At 47.6% G+C, this 25,448-nt stretch overlaps 1 protein-coding gene across 4 annotated transcripts in view; it reads left to right on the top strand.

The window, feature by feature from the left end:
- Positions 1-25,448, top strand: part of BCL11B (B-cell CLL/lymphoma 11B) — a 92,111-nt gene that overhangs the window by 1,260 nt on the left and 65,403 nt on the right. For 2 of the 4 annotated variants that reach the window (XM_021401905.1, XM_021401903.1), the window contains exon 2: positions 12,424-12,789. In XM_021401905.1, coding sequence (XP_021257580.1) covers positions 12,424-12,789 — 366 coding nt within the window. Of the gene's footprint in view, positions 1-12,420; positions 12,790-25,448 lie in introns of all 4 variants that reach the window. The other 2 variants (XM_021401904.1, XM_021401902.1) reach the window with 1 other exon arrangement.

Here is a 25,448-nt window from a genome sequence, read left to right as displayed (position 1 = left end):
GGCTGAGCCGGGCCGGGCTGAGCCGGGCCGTCCCCCGGGGGCTCCGCCGCTCGCCTCCCGGCCCCGCTCCTCGCCGCCCGCTCCGGGGAAAAGTTGGCCGAGCGCCTTGCATCGGCGTGACAGCCGGCCCGGGGGGAGGACCAAAGTGGGCAGCAGGGATGGGACTGGGGAAACGGAGCGGCCCGGGGAACTTGTTCTGGGAGGCGGCGGGCCGGCCGGGGAAGCAGCGCGGGGCAGGTAGACGGGCAGGCGGCAGCGCTGCCCGCCCCAGGTGCACCGCCGGCGGGGAGAACTCTGCTCCGAACGCGGGGGGAGGCACGCTGGGCTCGGCCGGGGCTGCGGAAGGGCCGGCGGGAGAGGGGCTGCCGGAGGTGCTGGGGGCTGCAGGGCACGGAATGTGGCCGAGCAGCGGTTCAGGGCCGGGGCAGGAGCAGAGGGTGCACTTTCCCGAAGCTCCCATTGTGAAATAAAAACACACACCGCCCCCCCCACCCCTCTCCCCTCCTCAAATAATAATAATAATAAAAAGCTAAAAAGCGGGGAGAGGGAAGGAGCTTCACCCCCCCCACACCCCCCCAGCATCCCCCCTCCTCTCCGTTCCTAGCCTCAGCATAGCGAGAAGGGTGAGCGAGCGCCCGCATGCAGCGCCGGGCCACGTCCCCGGCGGCCGCCCCGAACCCCATGGGGTTTTTGCCACGGGTGGAGGGGTCCGCGGGGTCCCCCGTGCTCTCCGCTGCACCGAACACGGGGAGTCGGAGCGTGCGGGGCGGGGGGTGGCTTCTACATTTCTCTCCGAAAGCATCGGACCCGCTGGGGGGAGGGCGGGGGGGTTGTCAGAAAAAGCCGCGCACGCCGTGTAGAGGCTGAAGGGAGGGGGTGGCCGGTTTGAGTCCCTGCACCCCGCCGGGAAGGCCAGACCCCCCCGTTACCCCCACCCCCTCCCGAGGTGTCCGCAAGTTGCAGTGCTGCGGGGGGCGGCGGCGCGCACGGAGCCAGCCCGGGGCTGAGCCTGAGCCGCGGCGGATCCGAATATTTATGTTCAGATTTTAAAGAATTTAAATAAATAAAATATTCCCCCGGCTTCTCTCCCCTCCCCTGAAAGCCAAGAATAGGAGCCATCTGCCAGGAGCATTTGGTGCTTGCGAGCTCCTCTCTTTCTTTGTTACCGGTGATAAATTTCTGTTTGTAAGATTTCTCCGTGAAACGATAGATAGATGTGTATATGATTTTTCCAGCTCCCGTGAGATCTTTTTTCTTTTCGTAGGGGATGGTTTGGAAGGGATGTTTGGGGTCCCGAAATTTCAATTTCTTTCACTCTTTCTGTGTTTTCTTTTTTTTTAACCCATTCCTCCCCCTCCTCCCCCCCCCAGCCCATCAGCTGGTTGAACACAAATGAAGATGCATCTGGGTATCAGCTCCCTTTCGGGAAGGGGGGGGGAAGGGGGGGGCTTGTTTTTAATTCATTGTTATTTTGGAGCCCGATTTGCATCACCATAAGAGGTGGATTCCCCCCCCCCCTTCATTAATTACATTTTTGTTATTAACCCTCCTATTTGGAAAATGCATTTCCCTTTTCCTTGGTGGCTCATCCGCACCCCCTCCACCACCTTTATTTTTATTTTAAATTTAAGAAAAAGCATTATCAAGCCAAACACCACAGATCGCCCCATGCCATTTCTTCCACTTTCCCGTCTCAGTTGTGAGGAGATGTGCGGTGTTGAGGGGGGGAGTGTGGAAAATTAGGTTTGTTGCGCACGTCTGAATTTGTTTAAAGAGGTGAAACATTTCTTTTCTCGCTGCTGTTGCTGCTTGGGGAGGGGGGGGTGCTGGTGTTGGAGAAGAGAGACAGGTAGGTTTGTTCTTCCAATTTGATCTCCTTTTCTGATCGCTTTACTTGAAAGTAAATAATGAGGCAGGAGAGCATTGAGAGGTGCCGAGGAGCTGCGTGTACAATGGGTTTAGCGGGGAGGCTGGGGAGGAATGGAGAGCAGAGCGGTACGCAGCTTCCCTCCCTCCCTTCTGTGTTTATCTCTCTCTCCATCCTAAGGAAGCTGGTGGAGAAATCATGCTGCATACTGAACAGTGGCAGAAAAAAGGAAGGTATCCAGGGGAGGAGGGGGTGGGAGCCAGGGGGGCTGCACTGGGTTGGTGCTGGGGGGAGCGGAGGCTTTGCAGCGCACTGAGCCCCAGCTGCGGGCTGCAGGAGGGGGCTCGCACCCTGCTCTGATAGAGGTGCAGTTTGCAGCCAGGAGACTGAGCTCTGAGAAGGGTACTGGGAAAGTAGTGGGCAGCAGGAAAGCGAAACACTTGCAGCAGAGCAAACTCAACCCCAAGCCAAGCCACTAAAGCCAGGATGGATTGAGAACTGCTTTCTGAAATCTCGCATTTATGTCATGTTTAGCTTGGGCTTCTGTTTCCCTTCCCCCCTCTCTCTGGTTTTGGCATCTGTCAGGAGAGTTGCATTTCAGGATGGATTGGAGGTCTGTGCCAGGCAAGGAAAGAGAGATGGGGAGAGAGATGAGAGAAAGGGAGAGAAGGGTTTTCTGACACCGCTCAGCTGGAGTTGATTGGGTTTCATGCTCTTGGTGTTCAGAGAAATGTTTAGACCCTGAGTGTAAGGCAAACAAACAAACACAAAAAACAGAGAGGCTGCAGCAGAGCTGTGCCCCAGAGTTGTACTGTCTCATTAGCACCTTGGTCCTTGAGACTGCAAAACAGAGCGGCCTGTTTGTCCTGGCCAGGCTCACCCAGGCAGCCCTGCAGTGCATGCATGTGGTGCACAAAAAGGGGAAACACATGGAGAGCACAGAGCAGCTCCAGAACACGATGATGGTGAATGGAACAAACTTGGTGGCTGAGCTCACTTAGATGGGTGGACAAAGCAAGAGAGGCAGTGAGGGAGAGGAGAGGAAACGGAGCTGTAGAGCTGCTCTGTGCAAAGAAGCGTTAGTTTGGTTTGATTTGAACTGCTGATTTTCCAGCCTCGGATCTGATTTTTTTTTTCTTTTGAACTTGAGAAATCTGCTTTCAAACCAGCCCTGCCTTTGGGTTTGAAGGAAACGCAAAAGGCGAGAGCATGTGCAGAGCTTGCTGAGTGCAGGTTTGCAGGAGGCGGCAAAGCAAGAACCTTTCTGCAGAGCAGCAGCAGCAGAGGTTGGGAGGGAGAGGCACAGTGAGTCTGTACGGCTGCAGGTGGAGGGCCAGTTCCCAAGAAGGCTCTTCACTGCCTGGTCAACAGGTTCCCTAGGAAAAGTGATAACTTCCTGTATCATTTTACATTAATAATAATAATAAAAAGCACTCTGATTTTTTTCATGTCAAAGTTTTGCTAATTGCTTCAAGGAGCTTCTCTTAAAATGCATTTAGATTCAGTGTAATGAGTGCGCTTTATCTTATGGAAAAAAACACACCAGTGTAACCAACTCTCATGCAAATAGAACGCAAGCTGCGACTGAAGGGTTTAGAGAGGAAATCGTTTTGGTGATGGCTGCCTTGGTCATGATACCCGCGCAGTGTGCACAGAACGTGTCTTAGAAAGACGTTACATGCGTCGCCTCTAAATAGGGCAGAAAAGAAAGGGGCTGTGTGCAGATGATTTCCAGGTTGCTTTTCAATTGGATCTATTTGTATTTGACATGAAATTAGAAAAAATAGCGGCGTATGTTCATAGTTTCCGAGCTTTTAAAATATTTTGAAAGAAGTGATGTGCAGTAGCTAGATGGTGAATCTGGACTGTTTCGTCCTTTTGCTTGATGTGCTCCGTGGCTGAGATGGATGTTCAGCGAGTGAGAAATCATTTTGCATTTGTTTGCCGCTCGGCAGATGAAGAGCATATTTAGACAGGCTGCTTTAAATATTGAGAACCAAAAGTCTTAAAGGTTTTACAACCTGGTTGCCTTTAATGGGAACGGCCGGAGCCCCAGCCTTGTGCAAAAAGTCTGTTTCTGCGCAGAACAAAGGGTTGTCTGGTGGCAGATTTGACAATAATTATGACTTAGAGGAGTGCACGCTGGTAGAAGTCGTACAAATCATTGCCATCAGTTCCCGACTCCAGTTGCCACCTCCCCGGCTAGCGAACCTTGTTCGCCTACAAAAGCCCTTCGCACACAACGTTGCTTCCTCTTCCCCATTTCCTACCTCGATCGCTTCGCGCTCCGCGCTGTTTGTTGATAGAAAACACTTTCCAAAATAAACTTTGCTGGCTGGCAGCCGTGCCGCCGGGCTGCCCCGCGCCAGTGGCGGCTGCTGACGACTAGGGGGAGCTCGGAGCCCGCCGATGCGCGCTGGGCGCCGGGATGCACCGCGCCGGGAGCGGCGGCTGCCGCGCGCTGTTCGCAGCCTCAACTTAGAGGATCGATTTTCACGCGAAGATCTCCCCAGCGCTCGGTGAGAGGGGCTGCGAGGCAGGCGCAGCTATTTTTAGCTAAATCGCGGCTAATCGACCCGGGCGGACAGGAGTTTTTTAATTAAAATTAGTTTTTAACATTGCTTCCCCCCCCCCCCCCCTCTTGTCGATGCGCGGTGTTCTAATTCTCAGTTTGTTGCTGTCGGATAGAAATCGGGGTAACGCTACCTGTCCACCAGCAAGGCTCTGTGCATGGGGGGAGGCCCACGTTTGTTTTTCCAGTGGGCATGAACACAGCGAGCACGGGAGCTGGAGCTACGCTGAGTTGAGCGCTGATGACAGATACAAAAGCCACACGTACCCCTGCCCAGAGGCTCTGCTGATGAGTAGCTCAGGCCCTTATAACAAAAAATCTGCAGCTCCCGCAAATAAAAATATATGAAATGAAATGACAAGAAGCATTTCTTTCCTAAAGAGATAAGCACAAATCCACGTACTGTGTAGAAGTTGCAGCTCTTCTGAGCTCTTCTCTGCCCGCCTGAGTGCCCACCATGGACGGACTTTAGCGGGACATTCCTTGCCCCAACGTGCAATTTCACGGCATGCACATGAGAAGCTTCGATCACTGGATGTCAGGGGAGAGTGCTTACCTTGCCCAATATGAGAAATTAATCAGATGATGGTACGGTTAGCATAATACAATCAGATTCTTATTTTTAGTACTCCATATAGGGATGAAGATTATCCTGAGACAGGAAGGCGCGCTTTATTCTAACCTGAGAGAGAAGTAAATTAGGTCAGATGAAAGATCAGGGCTGTCATCAACTGTACAAAAACCCTTCATTCTTGGGTAGTGAGGACCGGCAATTTATCTGATGATTTCTCTACTTCATTTAATGTTTGAATTGAGCCCGGTGGAAGCCTACGGCCAGCAGCCAGCCCATCTGACATACCATTGACACCGAAAGCGCGGCACCCAGCGATGGGAAACCTTCCCTTCTCCCCTCCCAAACCCCTCAAACTTTGCTGATCGCAGCTTTACCTCCGTTCCACAACTGCTAACTTTTATGAAGAGGAACAAGAATCTCCCACTCCTCCACCTCGGTGCCTCTACCCCCCGGCACACGCACATGTACGTGCACGCTGTCTTTCCTCCCACCCCTCCACTGCCTCCCTCCCATCCCACTCTCTGTGCTGGAGCCTGGCAGCAGCCTCCAGCACCAAGATGGCTCCTGCTTCCCTGCCCCAGCATTTCATCCTGGGGCAATGACTTCTCCAGGGCCGCAGTGCAGATGTCGGCAGCCCTTGGCCCTGTCTTGGTAGCAGCCTCAAGAGAAAGCGCGTGGAAAAACAAACGGTGGCTGGGCTCCCTGCCTGCCTGAAAGTTACTGATGCCATAAAAGCACTTGGTGAAGTATCAGTGTTGGCTGCAGATAGATTTATATATGTGTGCCTTTTTAATGAGGGAGGGAAAAGCCATCAATAACGGCGTGCATTGATAAACGCGTGATTCATTCAGCTGCTCCTACTACAGCACCTTCCTCTTTGGTGTTTATTTACTTTCTTAGATTGTAGCTGGGCAGGCTGCACACCATTCCTCTGCATCCACGGCTGCAAGCCTCAATTCAGCCGTGTGCTCAGCCCCGAACATCAGCTCAATCTGCTCTCTGCTCTCCCTCCCCAAAGCTGATGCCTGCTCCGTGCTGTAGACCTTTGCTGGAGCTTTAAGTAGCAGCTTTTTCTTCTTATTTTTTTTTTTTCCTTTCCTTTTTTTTTCCTTCCGAAGGAATATATAAAAAATGCCTAAAGCAGGCTGCTCGAAAACAAATTAAAGCAGAGGGACACACTTCACGCGTTGCAGGCGCGCACCAGTAGAAGGGGGTTAGAAGAATATCATCATTTTACTGGCAAAAGTGACACTAGATCGGGGATTTGATTAATGGCACAGCATTCACAGGGACTTAGTTCTCTGTTTTTGACATATGCAAGTCTTTTGTGTAGTTGCCTCAGTGCAAGAAATTCCATTTTTTTTCCTGGAGCAGTTGATAATTTGTATGTGTGCTGGATATACCCAAGGTACTTTCCAAAGACTAAGCAGCAGACAGCACAGGATAGAAAAGGAATCCAAAGTTAAGGGGAAGGAAAAAAAAAACACTGGTTTACTTAACTTTTTTATGACCCCTTTTACTAAGCCACTGGAATAAGCCATAAATTTGCTGAATGTTACAATGAATATGCTTCAATGAGAGCAAAAAAAAGAAAAGGCTTAAGGAAATTGTATATGAGCAACAGTGTTCCATATACAGTTGAGAAACAGGCTCTTTTGAGAATGATATTTCTAAAAAAGAACAGAGTTGTCGTGTGTTTAATACGCGTTCAGAACTAATTACGGAATTTTGATCACGCCCTTTAAACCTTTCGGTAAGAACCCGCGCTTCACATATCCCTTTCTAAGGCAGCTCAAAGCCTGCACCAAAACACCGCTCCTTCTGCCTTTGTGGCACCCAGCGCTCCTTTTTCTCCTTGGTTGTCGTTGAGTTTTAAATAAAACAAATCTATTCACTGGGGAACAAAGCGTGCTTTTAGATCCCATCATCACATCCCATTTTATCTGCGACGATTTACAGCTTCTGCAGTCTATAGAAGTCCCTCTGCATTTTACGCTCTCAAAAGCAGTAAATATTTTTTGGTGAACGTATAGTTTACTTAGGAGGAGACACGCCACTCCCTTCTTCAACACCGCGTGGAGCTCCTGGTGAAATGCCATCTGACAAACGTGGAGATCCGTGCAGATCCTTGAACGTTCGTGGCTTTTGTTCCCTTTTGGTTCCGCGGGGTTACCGTACCGTTTCCCTCCTCGCTTTTCCCGAACTCCGTGTCTCTCTCGGCTCTTTACGGCCGAGCTCGCTCCGTCCCAGGTGTGCGCGGCGGCCCGAACCGCTCTCCGAGTGACTCGGGACGCTTCTGCAAAGCCGCCCGACCCGCGGGAGCCCGTGCGGGGGTTAACGGGGGGCCCCCCAGCCCCCTGCCCCGCACGGCCCCGCGCCGCGGGGAGCTCCGAGGTTGCGGGGGGGCGAGGCTCCCGTCCCGCAGGTGCCCCCCGGCCGCCTCCCGCTGCTCCGCGCTGCGCTCCGGTGCGCGGCTCCGCGCGGCGCGGCTCTGCACGGCGGAGCCTCGCAGCTCCTCCAGCCGCCTTTGTGCGCTTGGCATGAGGCTGAGAATCTCTTGAAAAGTAGCAGGGAGATGCCGACCCGTTTGTTTGTGGGGCTTCCACACCAAGTCTCCTCTTTCGGCCAACTCAGCCTCACACTTTTTTTTTTTTTTTTTTTTTTTTAAATTTATTTAAATAATTGTTTTTCTGTCCTTGGAAGAATTAAGAATTGGTGGCAGCTAAGCGGCACCTGATACTGCTTACTGTGATGCTGGTGCAAGGTGCAGTTGTGGACTCAACCCTGCACCTTGCACCCTGCAGCTGTGAGGGGACCTGGGGTGGGTTATTGATAAACTTGGGGAGTGAGGGGCTGTGTCGCCTGCTGTGCGGCATTAGTTATTGTGCAGTGAGGATCCTGACACCGATCTCTGCAATAGCCCAGCTCAGGAACGCGTGATCCGAGCTATTTCCACTAAGCCTGTTGATGTTACAGTAAATGTGACATGTGGGTGTTGATGGAAGGGACATCGTTTTCAGGCCCGCTTTGAGCAACACCCTGACGAGCGAGTCACTTATTTGTGCTCTCTCCTGCTTCTCTTCAAAGCCAGCAATAGTTGTGTGTGGGCTTCTGGCCCCAAGGCAGCCCCAGCTCATCCCAAGGGGGCACCCTGGCTTGGCACAGGGTAGGAGGGGCACTAACAGTGCTTCCCCGACTCCCCTGGTATAGGTTTGTGACCCCACTGCAGAAATGGAAGGTCATGAGGGAGCTCAGCACGCAATGTCCAGCACCAAAGCATCCCTCTTGCCCCTTCCTCTGCATCACTTTGATACCAGGGGAAGAGGGAAAATAAGAAAGAGGATAGGTGCGCACTTTTTGACTCCTCTGCACCTTCCATTCTGCAGTGCAATAAAAACACAAGAAAATAAATCACCGGTAGCTGGACCCAGCCTCATGCAAAGCCTGTGAACAAGCATCTACAGGATTGTCCTCTGAGGCCGTTGAGATGATTTTGAGTAGCAGTCTTTTTCACTGCTAATGGGCATGGTTTTGAGACATTTGACAGGCAGAAAGTAGTTAGCATGTGCATTTGCTTTAATGTTGGGCATAAGAGTATTGTTTGCATGGGGTGCGTATGCTATAATGATGTCACCACGCTGCAAGAGGAGTGCTGGTGGTTTTGCGACAGTGCCTTTGTGGAATTAAGAAAATTGTCCACTGCATTTTGGCATTGTAGGCTTTAAGATGCTACTCAGAATCCAGGCAGCAAGCATAATGCTTTTCAGAGTCAAACAAATGATTTAGATCGTCCCGTTGCATTAATTTCATGAAGCCACCGAACAACAGCAGTGTTGCCGATGCCCCCATAGATCACCCGGCCCTATCACCGTGCTCCCCTGAGAGGTGATGTAGAGCCTTTGGAGGAGCCTCTGGGTGCAGGGATAATGCCGGGCACACCTTAACGCACCTGGTAGAACCCGGGCACAAGTCCTGCCTGGAAATAACTCTTTTGCATTTTTTTCCCTTTTCCCACGTAAGGGAGATGAGATGTTTTCCATTCTCCTTTTTTGTGTGGCTCAACATTTCCTTCTTAAAAAAAAAAAATAAATGAAATAAAATACTCCCGAGGAAACACCCTCCTCCCCCCAAGCCCAACTACCAACAAACAGAAATAAAACCACAGAGTTAAATTCAAATAATGTGAAGCGACTCATTTGAAACCCACAGACACAAGCGGAGTCAGAACTTTAGATTGAGACTGGCCTAAATTGCCCCATTGCTATTAAAGGACTCCTTAACCGGCAGAAGATCTCCGCTGCTGTATTAACCAGGCGTGACCTGGTGCGTTATGGGCTGGACTTCCAGGCTTTTTTCTCTTTTCCTTTGTGGGTTTTAAATCTCTCCTGTAATGTTACTTGAATGTAGGTTTTTAATGGCTTAATTGAGTTGTCAATAGGAAGCCTTTCTTTTTTTTCTTTCTTTTTTTTTTTTATTCTGAGTAAAAAAAAAATGCAAATTGACATGGATAAAATGCATTTGAAGATCTATTCAGTATTTTGTTTTTCATTCTTTTATGTCTGTTTTCCATGTTCTGAATAAGGGATTGTAATATTGCTCCTGCATTGTTGGGTTTATGGCCAGCCTCCTGCTTGATGATTTGTTAAGCTAAAATCAGACATAGAGTTGAGGAAAATAAAATTTTGGTAGTTTGAAACCTAGTTACTACGGATCTCGAGGGCTCCGCTCACTGAGCAAACGAAAAGCTGAACTTCGGTAAATGTGACGACTGCCAAAATATGAAGGAATACCAGATGTTATTTTTAAAAAAGTGCCATTGCAGAGTCCTTGGAAAGAGAGAGTAAGAGAGTGTAAGTGAATAGGCATATGTGGATTTAACTAATATTCAAATGAACTGCGGAGCTGAAAGGAAAGAATTCTCAACAGTTTAGCTGCTAAAACCTCCTTCATGTTTGCAGGGCTGCGTGGTCAGGACCCTTATCAAATGCGGCAGTTTCGCTACGTTTTCTGAAGAGCACAGTTTAAATCTCAGGGAAAAAAAAATCCTCACATCCAAAAGATAATAAAGTTGAGAGCTGTGCTTTTCTTTTTATTTGTTATATATATGCCAAAATTCAGCCTTTGTAATTTGAGAGTCTGACTTTAATCTGAAAGCTTTACAGGAACGTTCCGTGAAACTTGTAACAAACATTTCCCCCTCTGCCACCTTTTTCCTTACGACCTTTGGTTTGGTTCCTGTTTTCCTGTTGTCTTTTCCAGCTCTTTGTCCCATCTCCCGTCTGTGTATGTGCGTGTATGTCTCTCTCTGTGGTTTTTTTTTTAATATTTTGACACTCTGCTCCCCCTTAATAGGAATTCTTCCTAGAAATAGCATGCACGTTTCTAAAGGACCCTTTTCACAGTCCTTTTCTTTTGGCTCTAAAATGATGTATATGTAATTGGTAATTAAAAGTGCAAGCTCTCTTCAATATAAACAATATTGCTCAATGTTAGATCATTAAAGGGAACCACAGCACTAAATAATTACCTTTTGCATTGTGACACACTTTTCACAGCCATCCGCTCTCTTCCTGGCAGTCCCCATTCGGCACAGGGTTATGGTTACATTTTCAGTGAGGCAAGGAGGCACCTTTTCATAACATAAATTGATGAATTAATTACGTAGTGTTGTCTTCAAACTCCCTTTAAACTTAGATTAAGGGGAAAAAAGTAATTACAGGTTTTTAGAACAGTGTGTTCAGTAACCTTGCGGTGAGCTGGGAAGCCAAAGCCTTCCTGTGCCCATCGTTGGCTCCATGGCATGGGATGTGCTTGAGTCCTTTTTCTGGGATCTCAGTCTTTCTGTTTCCTCAGTTCTCTCTGTTTTGCTGCTCTAATGCAACTTGTACAGCTGGTAGATACATTAATCAATTATTTATTCTGGAAGGGGAAAACAGGGATGATTCTTTTTCTAACCTGTCCTTTTTGAGGCTCAGCCATTTCTGTTGTCAGGTAATACATTTCACCTTCTACCTCTTGTCCCTTTTCTATGGTTTTTGTTTATTTTTTTCCCCCAATTTGCTGAAGAATGAGACAAAACTCCATTTGTCTTTGGCCAGGAGGAGAATCCAGATCTGGATTATGACATCTGCTTATCTCAGTCTCACTTCTCTGAGCTATTTGTGTAACTTGCTTTCCCCAGGAAATCCATAAGCAAGCCACTCAGGCCAATAAAGAACATTTCTCCTACTATTCCTTTAATCCTGATTCGATTAGAGGTCTCACTCGCTGATTTACATACTGTTAGCTCCTCTGTTTGGTTCTGCCCAAATCCTATAGTCCTCGTAGAGGCAAAACAGCCTTAGGCAAAAGTCAGTGGAAATTCTGCCCGAGTAAAGACCAAGGTTTGTATGATTTGGCAGTTACACTGCAGAACAAGACAAAATAAAATAAAAAACAAGTTTTGCCCCAGAAATGGATCATGATCTATAATTATTTTATCATGTAAGAATTATCTTCAAAATACCCATTAAAATATGCTGCATTTCATTAATGATGAAATGAGAAATTACTTATTTCCTAGAAATTGATTCAGGTCACTCAGAAATGCTTTCAGAGTCTTTTGAGTGTAATGGTATGAAGTCCACAAGGTCCATGGTCAAGATTTCTATAAAAATGTTTACTAAGCTAAATAGCAACTGCACAGGTATGTGGCAGTGCGAAAATGAGTGGAAGATTTTGGGCTCAGCCAGTATTCCAGTATGTTACTCTCTTTCCCACTGTACACATTTTTGAAACCTCTTCACTTCTGAGGAGACTGCATCTTGCTTACCTTCCAGCAAATAGTTTGCTGTCCCATCCTGCCAATGGGCAGTCATTTCACATTGCTGATGTCTGTAATGGGACAAGGTGGTGGTACTGATGTTGTGTGCCTGACCTTGCTTGCTCAGGGCTTCCCTCCCTGCTTTCCCCCACTTTGAAGTGAAAGAAGAGGCTTGGGTGTGTAAGACTTGCTGGATGGGGCCTTGGGCAGATGGCTGGGAGATGCAGTGGGAACGAGAAGGTGGGTTAAAATGAGAGGAACTGTTTCAGAAAGTGACTCAGGGTTCGAATGTTTGCAAAATGGCTCTTTGCTGATCTCCTTGCAGTGCTGGCAGCAGTGGGAAGGAGCTGTCAGGAAAGCTATGCCAGGTCAGCCTTTCCATTTTGTTTCAGGCAGGCTTGGTTGCAAAATATATTGAAATCATTCTGGGAGAGTGGAAAAGCTGAAAAATGAAAGAAAGATCTAATCAGTCTTGGCTTCTTTTGGGTGCGGGGGGAGGCTGGGCCTCTTGCGATGCATCCGTCAGAGCCTGTGAACACTCAAAGCAATCTCTTTCTCTTCTTCCCTTGCCCTTTTCCTCCCTCTTTCTCCTTGTCCATGTAAAGCAGAGGCTGACCATGTGGAACCGGCACTCGCCGACGAGGATGAGAGCCTGGCAATAGCAGAGCCAGGTGGCATCAGCATCGCTGCAGGTGGGACAGACCCCGACTTGTTAACCTGTGGACAGTGTCAGATGAACTTCCCGCTGGGAGACATCTTGGTTTTTATAGAGCACAAGAGAAAACAGTGCAATGGCACTGGTGGTGTCTGCTATGAAAAGAGCATGGATAAGAGCAGCCCTCCCCCCTCCTCACGCGCCGAGCTCAGGAAAGTGTCAGAGCCAGTGGAAATCGGGATCCAAGTCACACCCGATGAAGAAGACCGTCTTCTCACGCCTACAAAAGGAATTTGCCCCAAGCAGGAGAACATTGCAGGTACAGCATGTTTTACACTCAATCAACCGCCTAGGTAATCTTTTAACAAAAGCCCTCTGAAAGTGCCATGGAATGGAGGCTTCAGCCACAGGTCTTTGTGGGATCCATCAGCCTGGAGGTCCCTTGTGGCTCTGGGGAGCTCAGGGGGGCTTTCTGCCCCACACATGGTCCAGTATATATCTCTGCACAGGGTCAGGTCTCTGACACTAGGGGCTCTCGATCCCCCCGGCGAGAACCAAGGGGCGATCTGAACACACAGGAAAAAACAGAAGGTTGAGGGCTGAGGAGCCATTTCAGGAATGTCCTTAAGCAGGTAGCAGTAGTGTAGGGAGGGGAGACTTTGGTGAGATGCTCAGTTCAGTCCAGCTCAGATGTGCTTCCTTACATGCAGACCCACTGGGAAGGGTGAAATCCTGACCACTCAGATTGATGGAAAAATCCTCTTCCCGCTGGCACCAGTGGGAAGAGGACTTGGCTGTGAGGGCTGAGCAGGGCTTCATCAAGTCCTTGCTCGTTCCTTCTGCTGGGTTTCAGCTTCCTGATCTGAGTAACTGACTGTGCTGCCTGTCTTGGGTCTCTGCAAATGGCCAGAGTTGGGTGGGGGACACCTCTATTCACATGCACGTCCCAAAGGGGATTTCTGAAAGAGGAGACTAGCACAAGCTGTCCCAGATGAGCAGATTGCAGGCATTGCCTTTTCCTAACCCTCCCAGCCATAGTGCTCAGTTAGGATTTAGCAGTTAGCATTTCCTCAGCAGATCCCTCCAGCTCAGTGGTGGGCAGGCAGCAATGGCACCCACCTGGGTGAGCTGCTGGGAAAAAAATGGCTGGTGCAGAGTGATGCGGGGCAACTTCCGGAGCACAGGGTATTTCTTCTCTTTGCAGCACAGCACACGCTGCTTGCCACAGTGAAAGGAAGGGCTGTGCTCCCTGCTAGAGTGTGGGTTTTCTGTGTTACACAGCAGGAGCTCCCCTCAAACCAGCCTTTATGTTCAAATTGGTTGCATCCCGTGCAGAAGACCAGTAGCAAATTGTCATTGCTGCCACTATCCCAGTTTCTCTAGGAAATGTCTTGCAGGATTAGATCTGACAGTCCAGAAACCTGACTGTAGTAGAGATGTTCCCATGAGAGGATTCCCAGAAGAGTAGTACTAAGCTCCTATCTTTGACTGTAAAGCTTAAGGTTTCTCTCTTTTAGCATTGGAGGTGTGTGAGTCCCTCCCCAGCACCTCTGAATGGTTTGGTCATCGTATAAACAGAGATGTGGGCTTTGAACTGCTGCAGTCCCCAGACCTCCAAGTGATCTGCTTCATAGAAAGGGGCATATCCCACCCACTGACTACCTCATCTTCCAGGAATCTTTAAGGGTGCAGGCAGCACCTCGATACAGGGCACCTGGTAGCTTTGGGGGGGGGGGGGGGTGGCAATAGCAGAGGCAGCCTCTGATGTAGCACTGAAAGCATCCCTACCGTAAGTCCTGACCTCATTCTTACCCTATCCTTTAGAAGCTGTAAATGCATTTCCTGGCAGACATGAATCCCTTGTGGAGTAACAGCTTTCTGAGGGCTAGATTTCCTTCTCAGCTGATGGGAGAAGAAGTATTCAGGAGCTTCTCCTCCTCCTGCCTTCTGAAGGCCTCCTGAGTGGTGCTGGGCACTCCCAATAGCTGCAAGCTGGCGGTGCTCAGCTCCTTGTAGCAGGTACCCAGTGCTCAGTAAAGTTGGTCCAGGAAAACTACGCTGTATCTGTACTCCAGATCTCACCTTTTACCAATCTGTCCCAAGTTCAGTCTGAAACAAAGTACTTTAATGGCTATATGCAGCCCAGAGCAGCTGTCCCATCCCAGCTGCTGGGGGTCAGCATCAACACAAGCAGAACTTTTGCCATGCAGAAAATCTGCTAGGGGAAAGGGGTGAAGGTTATGTTCACATGCAGAAGTCATTACAAAAAAAAAATTAGAAGCCAATCTGGAGCACCTAATCTCTTTCAGACTAAACTGAATATCAAATGAAAATATGTAGGAAAGATTTTGAATTGAGAAAAATAAAAGGGTTTATCATTTGATTGGCGTTTTCTCAGCAGTGCACAGAGATAGGGACATCCACTAAATAGTGCAGTAATAATGCTTTCTCAATTAGGAGCCAAGCTCGGAGATAAAAGGTGCAGTGTCCTTCCATATTTTTTTTAATAGCAACGGATAGTTTTCAATAGTAGGATAAAAGCCTCACATTACAGCCATGGAGGGTAGCCATGAAAAACCCACAGAAGTCATTCACTGGAAAGGCTTTAGTGGGATATACCAAACCCCTTATTTATATTTCAATAGAAAGGCTTTCTGCATTAGCCAAGAAAATCAGAATCTGCATTTAACATTAAAGGTATTTCCCAGTGAGCGGCTGTAGAGCATTGTTGTTAGATTTGTTAAAAAAAGAGACTAAATACGATTTCATAAAAGGGAAACTTAATCTCTAAGGCAGCTTTCTCCCACCTCGCCACCCCCTCCCTTTATTTTTTTATTTTTTTGGTAATAATGCAACAGCCTACAGTATTTTTACTTTATACATGACGAAAGATATTCTTAGCCTTTCTGTACTGCGACAGGAAGAATGAATTTCTTTATTCCACCAAGAAATATGTAAAATAATCCCTTAGAAGTATGGGGAGATATGTTTGTTCAAAGCATTTAAAATGTTATTTTAATCAAAGGCACAAAACACTCTACATGCTGTGTCAGCTAAAGGAGACCATTACATTTTAACAGCAAATCATGCTCTTTTTCCCCCTCCTAGACAAGCCCCCCCCTTTGAAAATAACTTTTTTTTTTATTAAATAAAAAGGCAAAAAAGATTAAAGAATGAAAAAACTTCAGTGGCTCAAATGTATAAAGTAATTTAATATGGTGGAAGCATTAATTATTTTAGCTTAATTGAATTCTGAGGACTGCAGTAGTTGCATTTTTGTAGACAAGCTCTGTTTATTATTTCTTTGTGTAGATTAACAGTAAAGGAAACATAGATAACTTTCAGTTATTTATTGTAAAATAAATGTGTCAATTCATGTGTAAAGCAAGCTGTTCAAAGATAATTGAGTCTTTATATTTGAAGAGGGAAACCAGAAATCACCCTCTCGCCTCTCCGGCTCCCTGAAATATGCTGCCACCGCTGCTGCCCTCAAATAGGTTTCAGCTCCTCTCCTTGATCTCATGTTATTTTTGTAGACCTTCTTATTTGGCTGAAATGATTTGTGCGGCCTTCTGCTGTGTGACTAAGCCGCAAAACGTTACAGCTTCCCAGAGCTGAGCGCAGCGAGGGTACATCAAGCGCTGAGAGTGGCTCAGCCCCTCACACATTTCTTCCCTCTGGGCTCAAAGGTGCTGGGATGCAGCACCTCGCCGAGTATTAATCCTGATGCATGGTGCTGCAGAGTTGTGAGGACTTTGCTTCCCTTTTTCTTTTTGCTTTTCTTTCTTCATTTCTTGGTAACTCCATTTACTCTGGTCACTTAATCCCTCCCGACCACATAACAGACCTTGTGCCGCTTACAGGGAGACAGGTAGAGCTCAGGAATCTGCAAGATTTTGCATGCAGGCAATGCAAATCTTCAACCGACATTTCTAGATTTCAGTAGAGATAAAGGCAACTTTATCTCTGCAATCAGCTTTTAAAGACCTTCTGATAATGAACTCCATAATCTTTCCCGGACTGGTAACTTGCAAATCCAAGCTTTTCAAGGCGCTTTTATGTAGTTACCCCTGTCCGTAAGGTATGTGCTAACATGTTAGCTGCCACTGAGGAAGTGACTTGCTCAGGAGCAGGTTGTCCTGTAAAGGCTGTTTTCAAATTGGCTGACCTGTTTGAAAATCAGTTCTGCCTCTCATACGGAGGATGTGATACTATCGAGCAGATGTATCAGATTGTTGCACAGCAAAACAAAGTAAGGCCAATGAATTAGCTAGGTGTTATCAGCCACCGCTTCTTTCACTTCCAGTAGCAGGTATTCTGGAAAAGTTTGATCACTGCTGTGTTTTGTACCTCTTTCTAGCTTTCATATTTATGAGATCTTGGGCATGACTAGATGAGCAGTTCTTGCTGAAGCGGGACCTGGAAAAGTGGCATCTGCTGTTCTGTGACTGATGGTATCTCCCTTTTCTGTGCTCCAGGCAGTGTACCCTCACAGACACATAATACCACCAGCAGCAGAGGTTCATTAAGACAGCGTAGTTAATTCCTGCAAAGACAGTGCAAGGAAAGAGAAGGGAGTTGATTTGAATTCCTCATTCATCCTGTCCCAGCCGCCAACGCTGGGCTCCATACATTATGTACTTGAACTAGATGTGCATCATGAAAAAAAGGCTCCCTGTCAGAGGCAGGATTTAACTGCAACCCCTGCTCCATGAATGTTCATTTCAGGCTTTTGAATGGTAAAACTGCCAGTGAGAGAAACTAAATAACTCGCATGTGCTGGAAGCCAGAGATAAACACCGCTGCAGGTTGCCATGAAATAGGCTATTTGATATATTTAGAATTGTTATTTTTCTCCAAATTAAGATTAGTTAAATCCATGTGTGTTGTGTGAGTGATTGTTAACTCAATGGCATGGATTATCCTTTTTTCAAATCATGACAGCTAATTATTATTGCTGTCTACTCTGAGACATTCACTTAGAATGTACCATTATGGACCCGTGCACCCATATTAGCCATAGGACTCAGGCAGCCGTCATGATGCCTTCACACACAAGGGGAGGAAACCACGAGCTGAAAGAAACCCACGACTGACAGCAGCAATGCTGGGCAGGTTGGAAAGAGTGTCTTGGACACTGAAGGGTGTGGGGCCATGGTTAGTGCCCTGCTCCCCTTCCCAGGGCTGCTGTGGCACTGTGTTCTGCTTCCAGCCTCTCTCCAGTCTGGTGGGTCTGGCAGGAGTGCCCTGTGGAAGCCAGGCTAGGAAAAGTGCCATGCAGGGTAGAAGAGGCTTCCAGAAACGTGTGGTAACAGAGCCTGAGAAACCTGGGCTGCGGCTGAAATCCCCTTCGTGAGGCTTTTCCAGGCTTGTTCTTTCCCTCACGCCTGCCAGGCGTTCCCTGGTGGCAGAGGAGTTACCTGGCCTCCTCCTCCTTCTCCTCTGTGGCTCTATCAGGTGTTTAGCAACGTGTTTTGCTAATTGGTGCCTCTGAGCAGCACAAGGGATGCTGCGGGGCAGGGGGTACGTGAAGGCATCAGGCGCAGCGGGGCTGGCGGTGGGTTAATGAACAAACCTCCGTCCCCCAGAGGCCTTGGCTGAGTTTCTGCCTTGGGTGACAGGGAGAAAAACAAGGCGGCTGATCTCACCCATAGCCCTGCTTGCGCCAGAGGCAGCGCAGGGGCCATGTCGGGGGAGCCTGGCTCTCCTCTGGGGCCCTCTGCCCAGGTGCGGGCCTGGTGGCGCTGGCCGCCCTCCCCTTGGGTGGCTTCCAGGAGTGCGTTTCAAGCATGACAAGGGGCTGCTGAAATGTTGACAGCTTGAAGTCCTCAGGCTGCTGGTGGGGCCAGGCAGGGCACAGCGTGGGGCCTTCTCGTGGTGCCAACACTGAGGCAGGAGATGGCTGGGGGGCTCTGCAGGCCACGGGCCATGTGTGGGGCTGTGGCGGGAGCAGAGGCTCTCAGGAGGGATGTGGTCCCTATGGGGGATCCCTGGAGAGCACTCAGCACCCCTATGTGGTGTTTCCCCTGACTGCGGTGTGTTGGTGGGATAGGAGGAAGGAAGGGGAAAAGGAATTATGCCCGAAGGTGGCCCAGCAGCCTGCATGGGGATGTGTTGGTACTGAAGGTCACATATGCATCCCCATAAAGGCTCTGTCTCACAGGCAGTCCTGCACAGGGGGCCGCTGCCCTGTCGCAGCCTCTCTGAATCATGGACGTGGCAGCTTGGCGCTGCGCAGTGTCTCCTGCGCAAGCACCAGTGAGCACCGCACTAATCTGGGGAATAGCTGAAGGTGAGAAACCTGCTTCTTACGAAACTTACTTCCCCTTGCTTGAACTTCACCGCGCCCATGTGGCACTGCTCCAGCGCTGTCTTCTCATCCTCTCTGCTGCGGTTGCTCAGGGGCCACTGGCTGCCCTCCCTGATGTTTGTCACCACGGTACTACCAGTTGCGTCCTGCCCAGGGTCCAGCCTTGCCACATACCAGGGCTGGCAGAGGCTTTCCTGGCATCTGTGATAGCCAAGTGTGAAATTAATCACATCGAGTTTTAAAAATAGTCTAAAAAAAAAAAAAAGGGCATTGAGAAATATTGTGCCCTCAGTTCTCCCTGCCAGTTTTTATTTTGTTTTGTTCCTCTTGCCATCCTGTTTTTCAAAGTTATTTTCTGCCTTCTGCATGTGGTTAGCAGAGCTCCCATGGGCAGGGAGGGCAAGTAATGGTGCAGGAGCAGAGCAGCTGCCTGTAGAGTCCCACTGGCCCCATGTTGCCTCGGTTCCCCCTGGTTAACTCCCGTGCAAGCAGTGGTGCGCTACCAGATTGGCTGAGTCATGTGGGCAGGGACCTGCCCCCAGCACAGGGTGCCAAACTGGAAAAAGGGAGCTCACTGCTGGTGTTTTTTCTTTCTAATCATTCCCACTTATAGTCATCTTACTTAGGCTGTACTTGTGACAACACTAGGTAAAACCTTTATGACAGAAGCACCATTTTGCAGGCTGATGAGAGATTTTAAGAAGGTCATTCGGTCCATTTGTTTTGAAGTGGACGTGTCTCTGGACTAACTCTGAAAGAGCAAAATTTGCTCATTTGCATCAAATTTGCACTGCCGTTTCCCTCTTCTGATTCTGGACTTATTCAGAAGTAGAGTCCAGACAAAATATTTCTTTGCTTTTCTTTGGACCTCTTGTGAAATTACTTGGGCCATGTGTGGGAGACCAGAAACCATGTGTATTTCTTTAATCATTATTAGTATGGAAAGATTGGTAGATTTTTGAAAACACTAATGGTGAGTGATGAAAAGGCACTGGTCAGCCAGTCATTAGTCATTTTTCCTGACAATTTTGCCAGTAGCTGTCAGAAGCAAAGTAAAAGTCATGCCTAATAATCATATAGACTGCTCTGGCATTTGTTTTGATGTGACTAATAATAATAGGCTTGTGTGCTCAGAGGAGCACTGCCTACAAGAAAGGAGTTTGCATGATTTTGCAGGGAATTTTGCACTGGAATACAGAGAGGAAAGCTGGTTGCATGGAAGCACTATAAAACAGAAAAGCTCCCATACAGATGCAAAAAGTTGCTAGAACTCTCCTGTGGTGAATAAATACATAAAGGCACAGAAATCGTTCCTTTGCTTCAGCAGGACAGAAGTGCTGCTATAGCGTGAGGTAGCCTCCCTTCGTGCCTTTTCCATTGATTGTTTTTCTTTCTCAGCCCACGTTTGAACTGTGCTTGCCTATACACACCGTGACCAAATCGGCTGTGACATAAAGGCTGAACCTTTCCGGTGTTTTTTTGAGATTGGAACATTTTTCTATCATAACTGGAGAGAAAAAAGAAACAACAACCTTGTGAAGTAATCATACTTTTTGTACAAGAAATGCTTGGATTTCTATGTCACGTCACATCACTTGAGAGGGCATAGATTTGGGGCTGAGTTTCAGCTCTGTGGGAAGACGGGGGGTGAGAAATACAAGAGAGAGACCAGGTATGGAAATAAAACTGCATTTCTCAGTGGACAACACTACAAGCCTGGAGACACCGGGTAGCTCTCAGAGCTTGGGAGAAGCTCATGTTCACTCCAAAGAGAGCACCATTTTCAGCATGGCTCCTTCTCCCCGCTCCCTCCCACCCTCCAAATGGTAATTGGTGGGCTGTGCAGTATAAGTGTTTTTTTAAAAAAGTGGGTGGGTGGGGTATCTAGGGATTTGGTGTCTAAGCTCAGGAGTTAAGCCGGAAATCCCAGAGATGTAATGAAAACAAAACGGACTTTTCACTTGCGCTGTGGCATTCTGGCAGTGAGAACGCTTTCGTGAGCCAATGTTTTCATTGTAGGTTTTCTCGAGAGAAGTAGTGGAAACGAATCGTTAACCCCTTAACAGGAATAAATGCGGTTGCTGCAGCAGGGAGAGGAGAGCTTTCTTGGCTCTCAGTTGCCACATTGGAGAGCTTGGGGGTGTGTGTATGTTTGTGTGTAGTGGGGAAGGTGGGGTAAATACCGCTTGTAAGAAGTTTAATAATCTTAATGGCAGATGTGAAGTGGTTACTTAGCGGTTGTTGTTTTTTCCTCTTTGCATCTATGCCTTTGCAGAAAGATTCAAGCGTGATCAGCACAAACCACTGCTAAGCCCAGCAGCGCTTAAACTCGCTCCTTCTCGCTCCTCTGTTCTAGCATTTGGTCGTTTGTTTCTAGAGTGAGATGTGGGGGGACACTGCTCAGCGGTCCCTCAGCAGGGTCATGAAAAAGCTGCTGATGGAAAAAGACCTACCAAGTAGCAGATCGCAGCTTTCTTGGAAAGTGGAAGCACAGGATGTGTGTGTGTCGCGGGCGTGTTACATATATAGCTTTAAATGTCCAGCAGCTTGGCCGGCATTCAGCATTACAGGAGTAAGCCCCTTCATTAAAAATAAGGGTGTTTGGGGAGGAAGGGAGTGGGAGTGATTAATCTAATTTAACTTAACAGCCACTTTTGGCGAAGAGATTGTGTATCCCTGTCCTCCATGCTCTGATTAGGCTGCATTTTATTTCGATTTTTTTTTCACCTTTTGATCACTTACCACGTTTCTCTCTCCACTCTCTCATTAGTGTATTTTATCTGCGCATATTCTTGCAAGCAGTACAGAGCATCAGCCCCCTGCTCTAGCTAAAGAGCATCTCATCTACTCTTTAGCATCTCGGAAGAGCAATTAAAATCATTATACACCTTCTTCCCACTGCCCTAGATCCTCCGATCCGGCCTCTGCATGCAGATCCTGGGACTCTTGGTGCTATGCAGACTTTGGATGTAATTGCAGAGCTACTGTGAGGGGCTGTGCCTCTGCAGCTGACCTTGCTCAGCGCGTCTGGCTTCTGAATAGATGTTTGCCTTCTTTCTTTCCACTTTGACAGCTTCCCCCTCCACACACCATCCCCTCACTCAGCCCCAGCCCACTCCCTGTCTGCTCACGCTGGGAAAGCACCGCGTCGGGAAGGTACTGGTGACTGCAGCTGCAATGAGCAGAGGCAGAGGAGAACATCGGTTCTCCTGCATTTTCCTGTTGGAAGGGAGAAAATTTTAAAAAGAGATGCTGCTGAATAAACGATGGATCTGCATTTGTTTAATACCCACTGCTTTTGTGACGGTCATTTAAACAAGGCGGAGTGGTGGGGGATGAGAGAACAAGACAAGGCAGCAGATGGGGATTGAACAGCCCCGTTCTTCCTTTAAGACATTTATTATTTTCAGAGTCAAACCTGTAGTCAGCTAATATAACTGTAAAAGTCTCCCTTGAATTATTGGCAGGGTGCTCTGAAGTCCTGTGTTAGGGCTGATGTACTTGTGTGCAGGCAAGATTCAGGTTTGCATTTAGCACCTACTTGTTTTATTTTCTTTATTAAAACAACTCCCGGCTCATTTTTTTGCTTTCAATACCCGCCTTCCGTTTCCCGTTTTCTGGAGTGCCCTATTACTAGCTCATAAAAAGAGTTAGAAACTGAAGGGAAGTTTCCTGAGCAAGAAAGAATCTTTTTTAGCTTTTTTTTTCCTTTCCCCCTATGGCTTGGCTTGGAGCCAACCTGTCTTTCAACAAGTAGAGAGCCATTCCAAGTTGAAATTTATAGAGCAGAGTCCAGGTTCAAGGGCTGAAGCCCGCCAACAGCTCCAGCCTCTTTGTTACTGATTAATTCTGCAAGCAGTTCAGCTGGTTTGCTCACTTCTGCCTCCTCTTCACAGCACTGCATCGATTCCGAGGCGGCTGCTGCTGCTCCCCCTCCTCTGCTTTTCAGCAGCGATTTCCCCCTTTGCTGCTCCCAAATTCATGTTAACCCCATGCAGTCCAAGCTGCACTGCATCAGCTTTATAGTAAAATTAAAAAATTCTTTGACTGCTTTTTTTTTTTCTTCTTTTCCCTACAGCTAATTTTAAACGTCTGGAGCTTCCCATTTCACTTCAGCTCATATTAACAATTGCTTCTTGGCATCGTTTGGAACCAAAGTTCCCAGGTTTTAATTAGTTTACTCAAACGCACACAGCGGGGCAAAATAGTTTCTTTCAGCTTTACCTGCAAAGGATGTTTCCTGTCTCAGCGAGGGGGTTTCCCTGGTGGAGGGATTTGAAAGGCAGAAGTTTTCAAGTGGTCTCAATATGGGGCCCCACAAGAGTGAGTGTGGGAGGTGAGGGGGAAAAACAGCAGGAAGAAAAAAGGAGAAAAATTAAAAAGAGTTTGGGAAAGTACCATAAAATGAGGACGGTCCCAATCCTGCAACAAACTTGATGTCAAATCACAACCTTATTGGCAGCAGTGGGGGTTTTGCGACTGGCTTCAGCAAAGGCGCAGTTTCACTCTTTGCTTGCTCCGAGCTGTAGGTACGCAAATGGTCCTCTTGCGTTCAGTGGGATTACTGATGTGCAGAAAGTTAAGCACGTCTGTAAGCGTTGGCAGGATGAAGATCTGCACTGGTACTTTCAGGCCGAGTGAAATGCATGTGGGAGGTTTTTAAAGAAGAAAGTGCATGGGAGTTTTAAAAAAGGAGAGTGTAGCTGAGCCTGCCATTTTTAAGTGCCTTGGGGAAAAACCTGCTTTGCTATTAAAAATATCGGAGGACTAATGTGTTACTAATTGTGTGACAATTAACTTCTTTAAAGCATTCGATTGCAAGTCCCGAGAAAGTAAAAAGATGAGGATGAGTAGCTAGACATTCAGGCCTGTGTTTCAGTTCAAACATTTCTTTTTTATTAAGTAGAAATTAACGCAAGCCAAGAGGTTCACCTTACTGTGAGTCTTGGTTATTCTCCTCCTGGACATCTACTTTTAAGCAGGTTATTTAGAGAATTAAAAATGAGCAACAACAAAGAAAAGAAGCTCAAACCTAGTAGCTGTGTGAGACTTCTATATGTGGCGTTACCACAAAGCTCTTAAATTCTTGTTTAAACATTTCTCCAAAGCTGTTACTCAGGAAATAAAAATGTGTGCTGTTTGTCTGCAGCAGATTAAAAGTTTACCTTTAATGTGACAGCTTCTCAAATCTAGTGTCGGAAACATGCCTCTATTTTATGGTATTGTGAAACAGGTCTGGACCAGAAACAACATATTTAACTAAGAGAGAATGAGATAGAATTTGTGGGTTTCTTTTTTACTCTTTAATGGTTTATAACCAGAGACCTCTGCTATGTCTGTCTGAAATGTTTGTGATACAAATGGCTAGCACATGTAAGCCACATTTTGAAATCGAACAGTTAACCTTAAAAAGACTTAAGTTCAGCAGAATGCAACTTTTTTAGTCTACGGACAACTGTAAAGATCTGGCAGAGGAATCTAAAGGTTGATTTCCCCCCCCCCCCGAAAACATTCATAATTTCGGCCGTGGAAAGCTGAAAGGCAGGCAGGCTCTGAGAAGGCTCTCACATCTGCCTCAGCCTGTGCGCCGATTCCCTAGGGTCCCATTTATAACAATCTAACAAGATAGAATCTGCCTTTGAGTATCAGTAAATATGGCTAAAGATCACAAAACTGTACTCATAATTGTTCAAGACTAAAAGGCAGAATATAGCATGTGATTAATGTTTATGGCACAGGGCCTCTTTGTGGAAAGAAGATAAAGCAATGAACCTCGAAACCCTCTAAAAAAACCCAAGCCCCCACTCCAGCCCCCTCGGACTCCACTGCAGAATGCTGTCTTTTTTTTTTTTTTGCGAAGTTCATCATTCAAGAAGAAATATTTAAGTGGGGGCAGGATGTGGATGCGGCAGTGTCTGTAAGAGATCGCTGGCAAGGGCACCTGCTTATGTTGGAAGGAGTGGTGGGTTGGATGAACTCCGTTAGCACTGCAGCTTTGCTGCGGCTGGGATTTGTTCAGGGTGAGGGGCAGACGGCAGCAAGCCTGACCCTTACCCAGGTGGGGTGTTGCATCGGCGTGCAGGCTGTTCCTCTGCGGGAAGCCTGGGAACTCCTATTGTCCTCGCTGCTGGGAGGCTTCCCTGCTGTCTGGAAAGGTTTATTTTTTGAGCGATAGTGGGTGGAGAATGCAATACAGATGGATCTGTTTCTCTCTTTCATTAGCTCTTTTAAGATGCTTGTTTAAATGTGTTCAGTTTACTTTTCAAATGGTAAATGTCAGTGTTTCAAATATCACTGCTAAAAAGAAAAAAAAAATATATTGGACTTTGTAAAAGCCTAGGCCAGGGCTTTGTTAAAATTCTGGTCCCGAAGTGGCAGAGGTGACTCTGGATGTGTGCAGCAGGGCAGTCGATGCTGGTTCACATTTAGGGCTGATCCCTCTACAGCACAGAGCCTGGGACAGCATGGGACTGGCTGGGGGGAGGTGTGACTGGGAATGAATGTTCCATACTTTGGAGAACAGACAGAAAACTTGGAGGGCTAGATGTGCATTTTCTCCAGCAAGGCTTGGTTTTTACTGAAGGCAACAGCCTGGTTGATGGGGTGAGACAGTAACCTAGGTGTGCAGAGCACTGTGCTAGCAGAAATACCACCCTGGTGTGCCATTG

The sequence above is a fragment of the Numida meleagris genome, chromosome 6, assembly GCF_002078875.1.
Source record: "Numida meleagris isolate 19003 breed g44 Domestic line chromosome 6, NumMel1.0, whole genome shotgun sequence".
NCBI classification, from domain to species: Eukaryota; Metazoa; Chordata; class Aves; order Galliformes; family Numididae; genus Numida; species Numida meleagris.
Note: the sequence above shows the minus strand (reverse complement) of the source record. Positions and strands in the feature narration are given on the sequence as shown.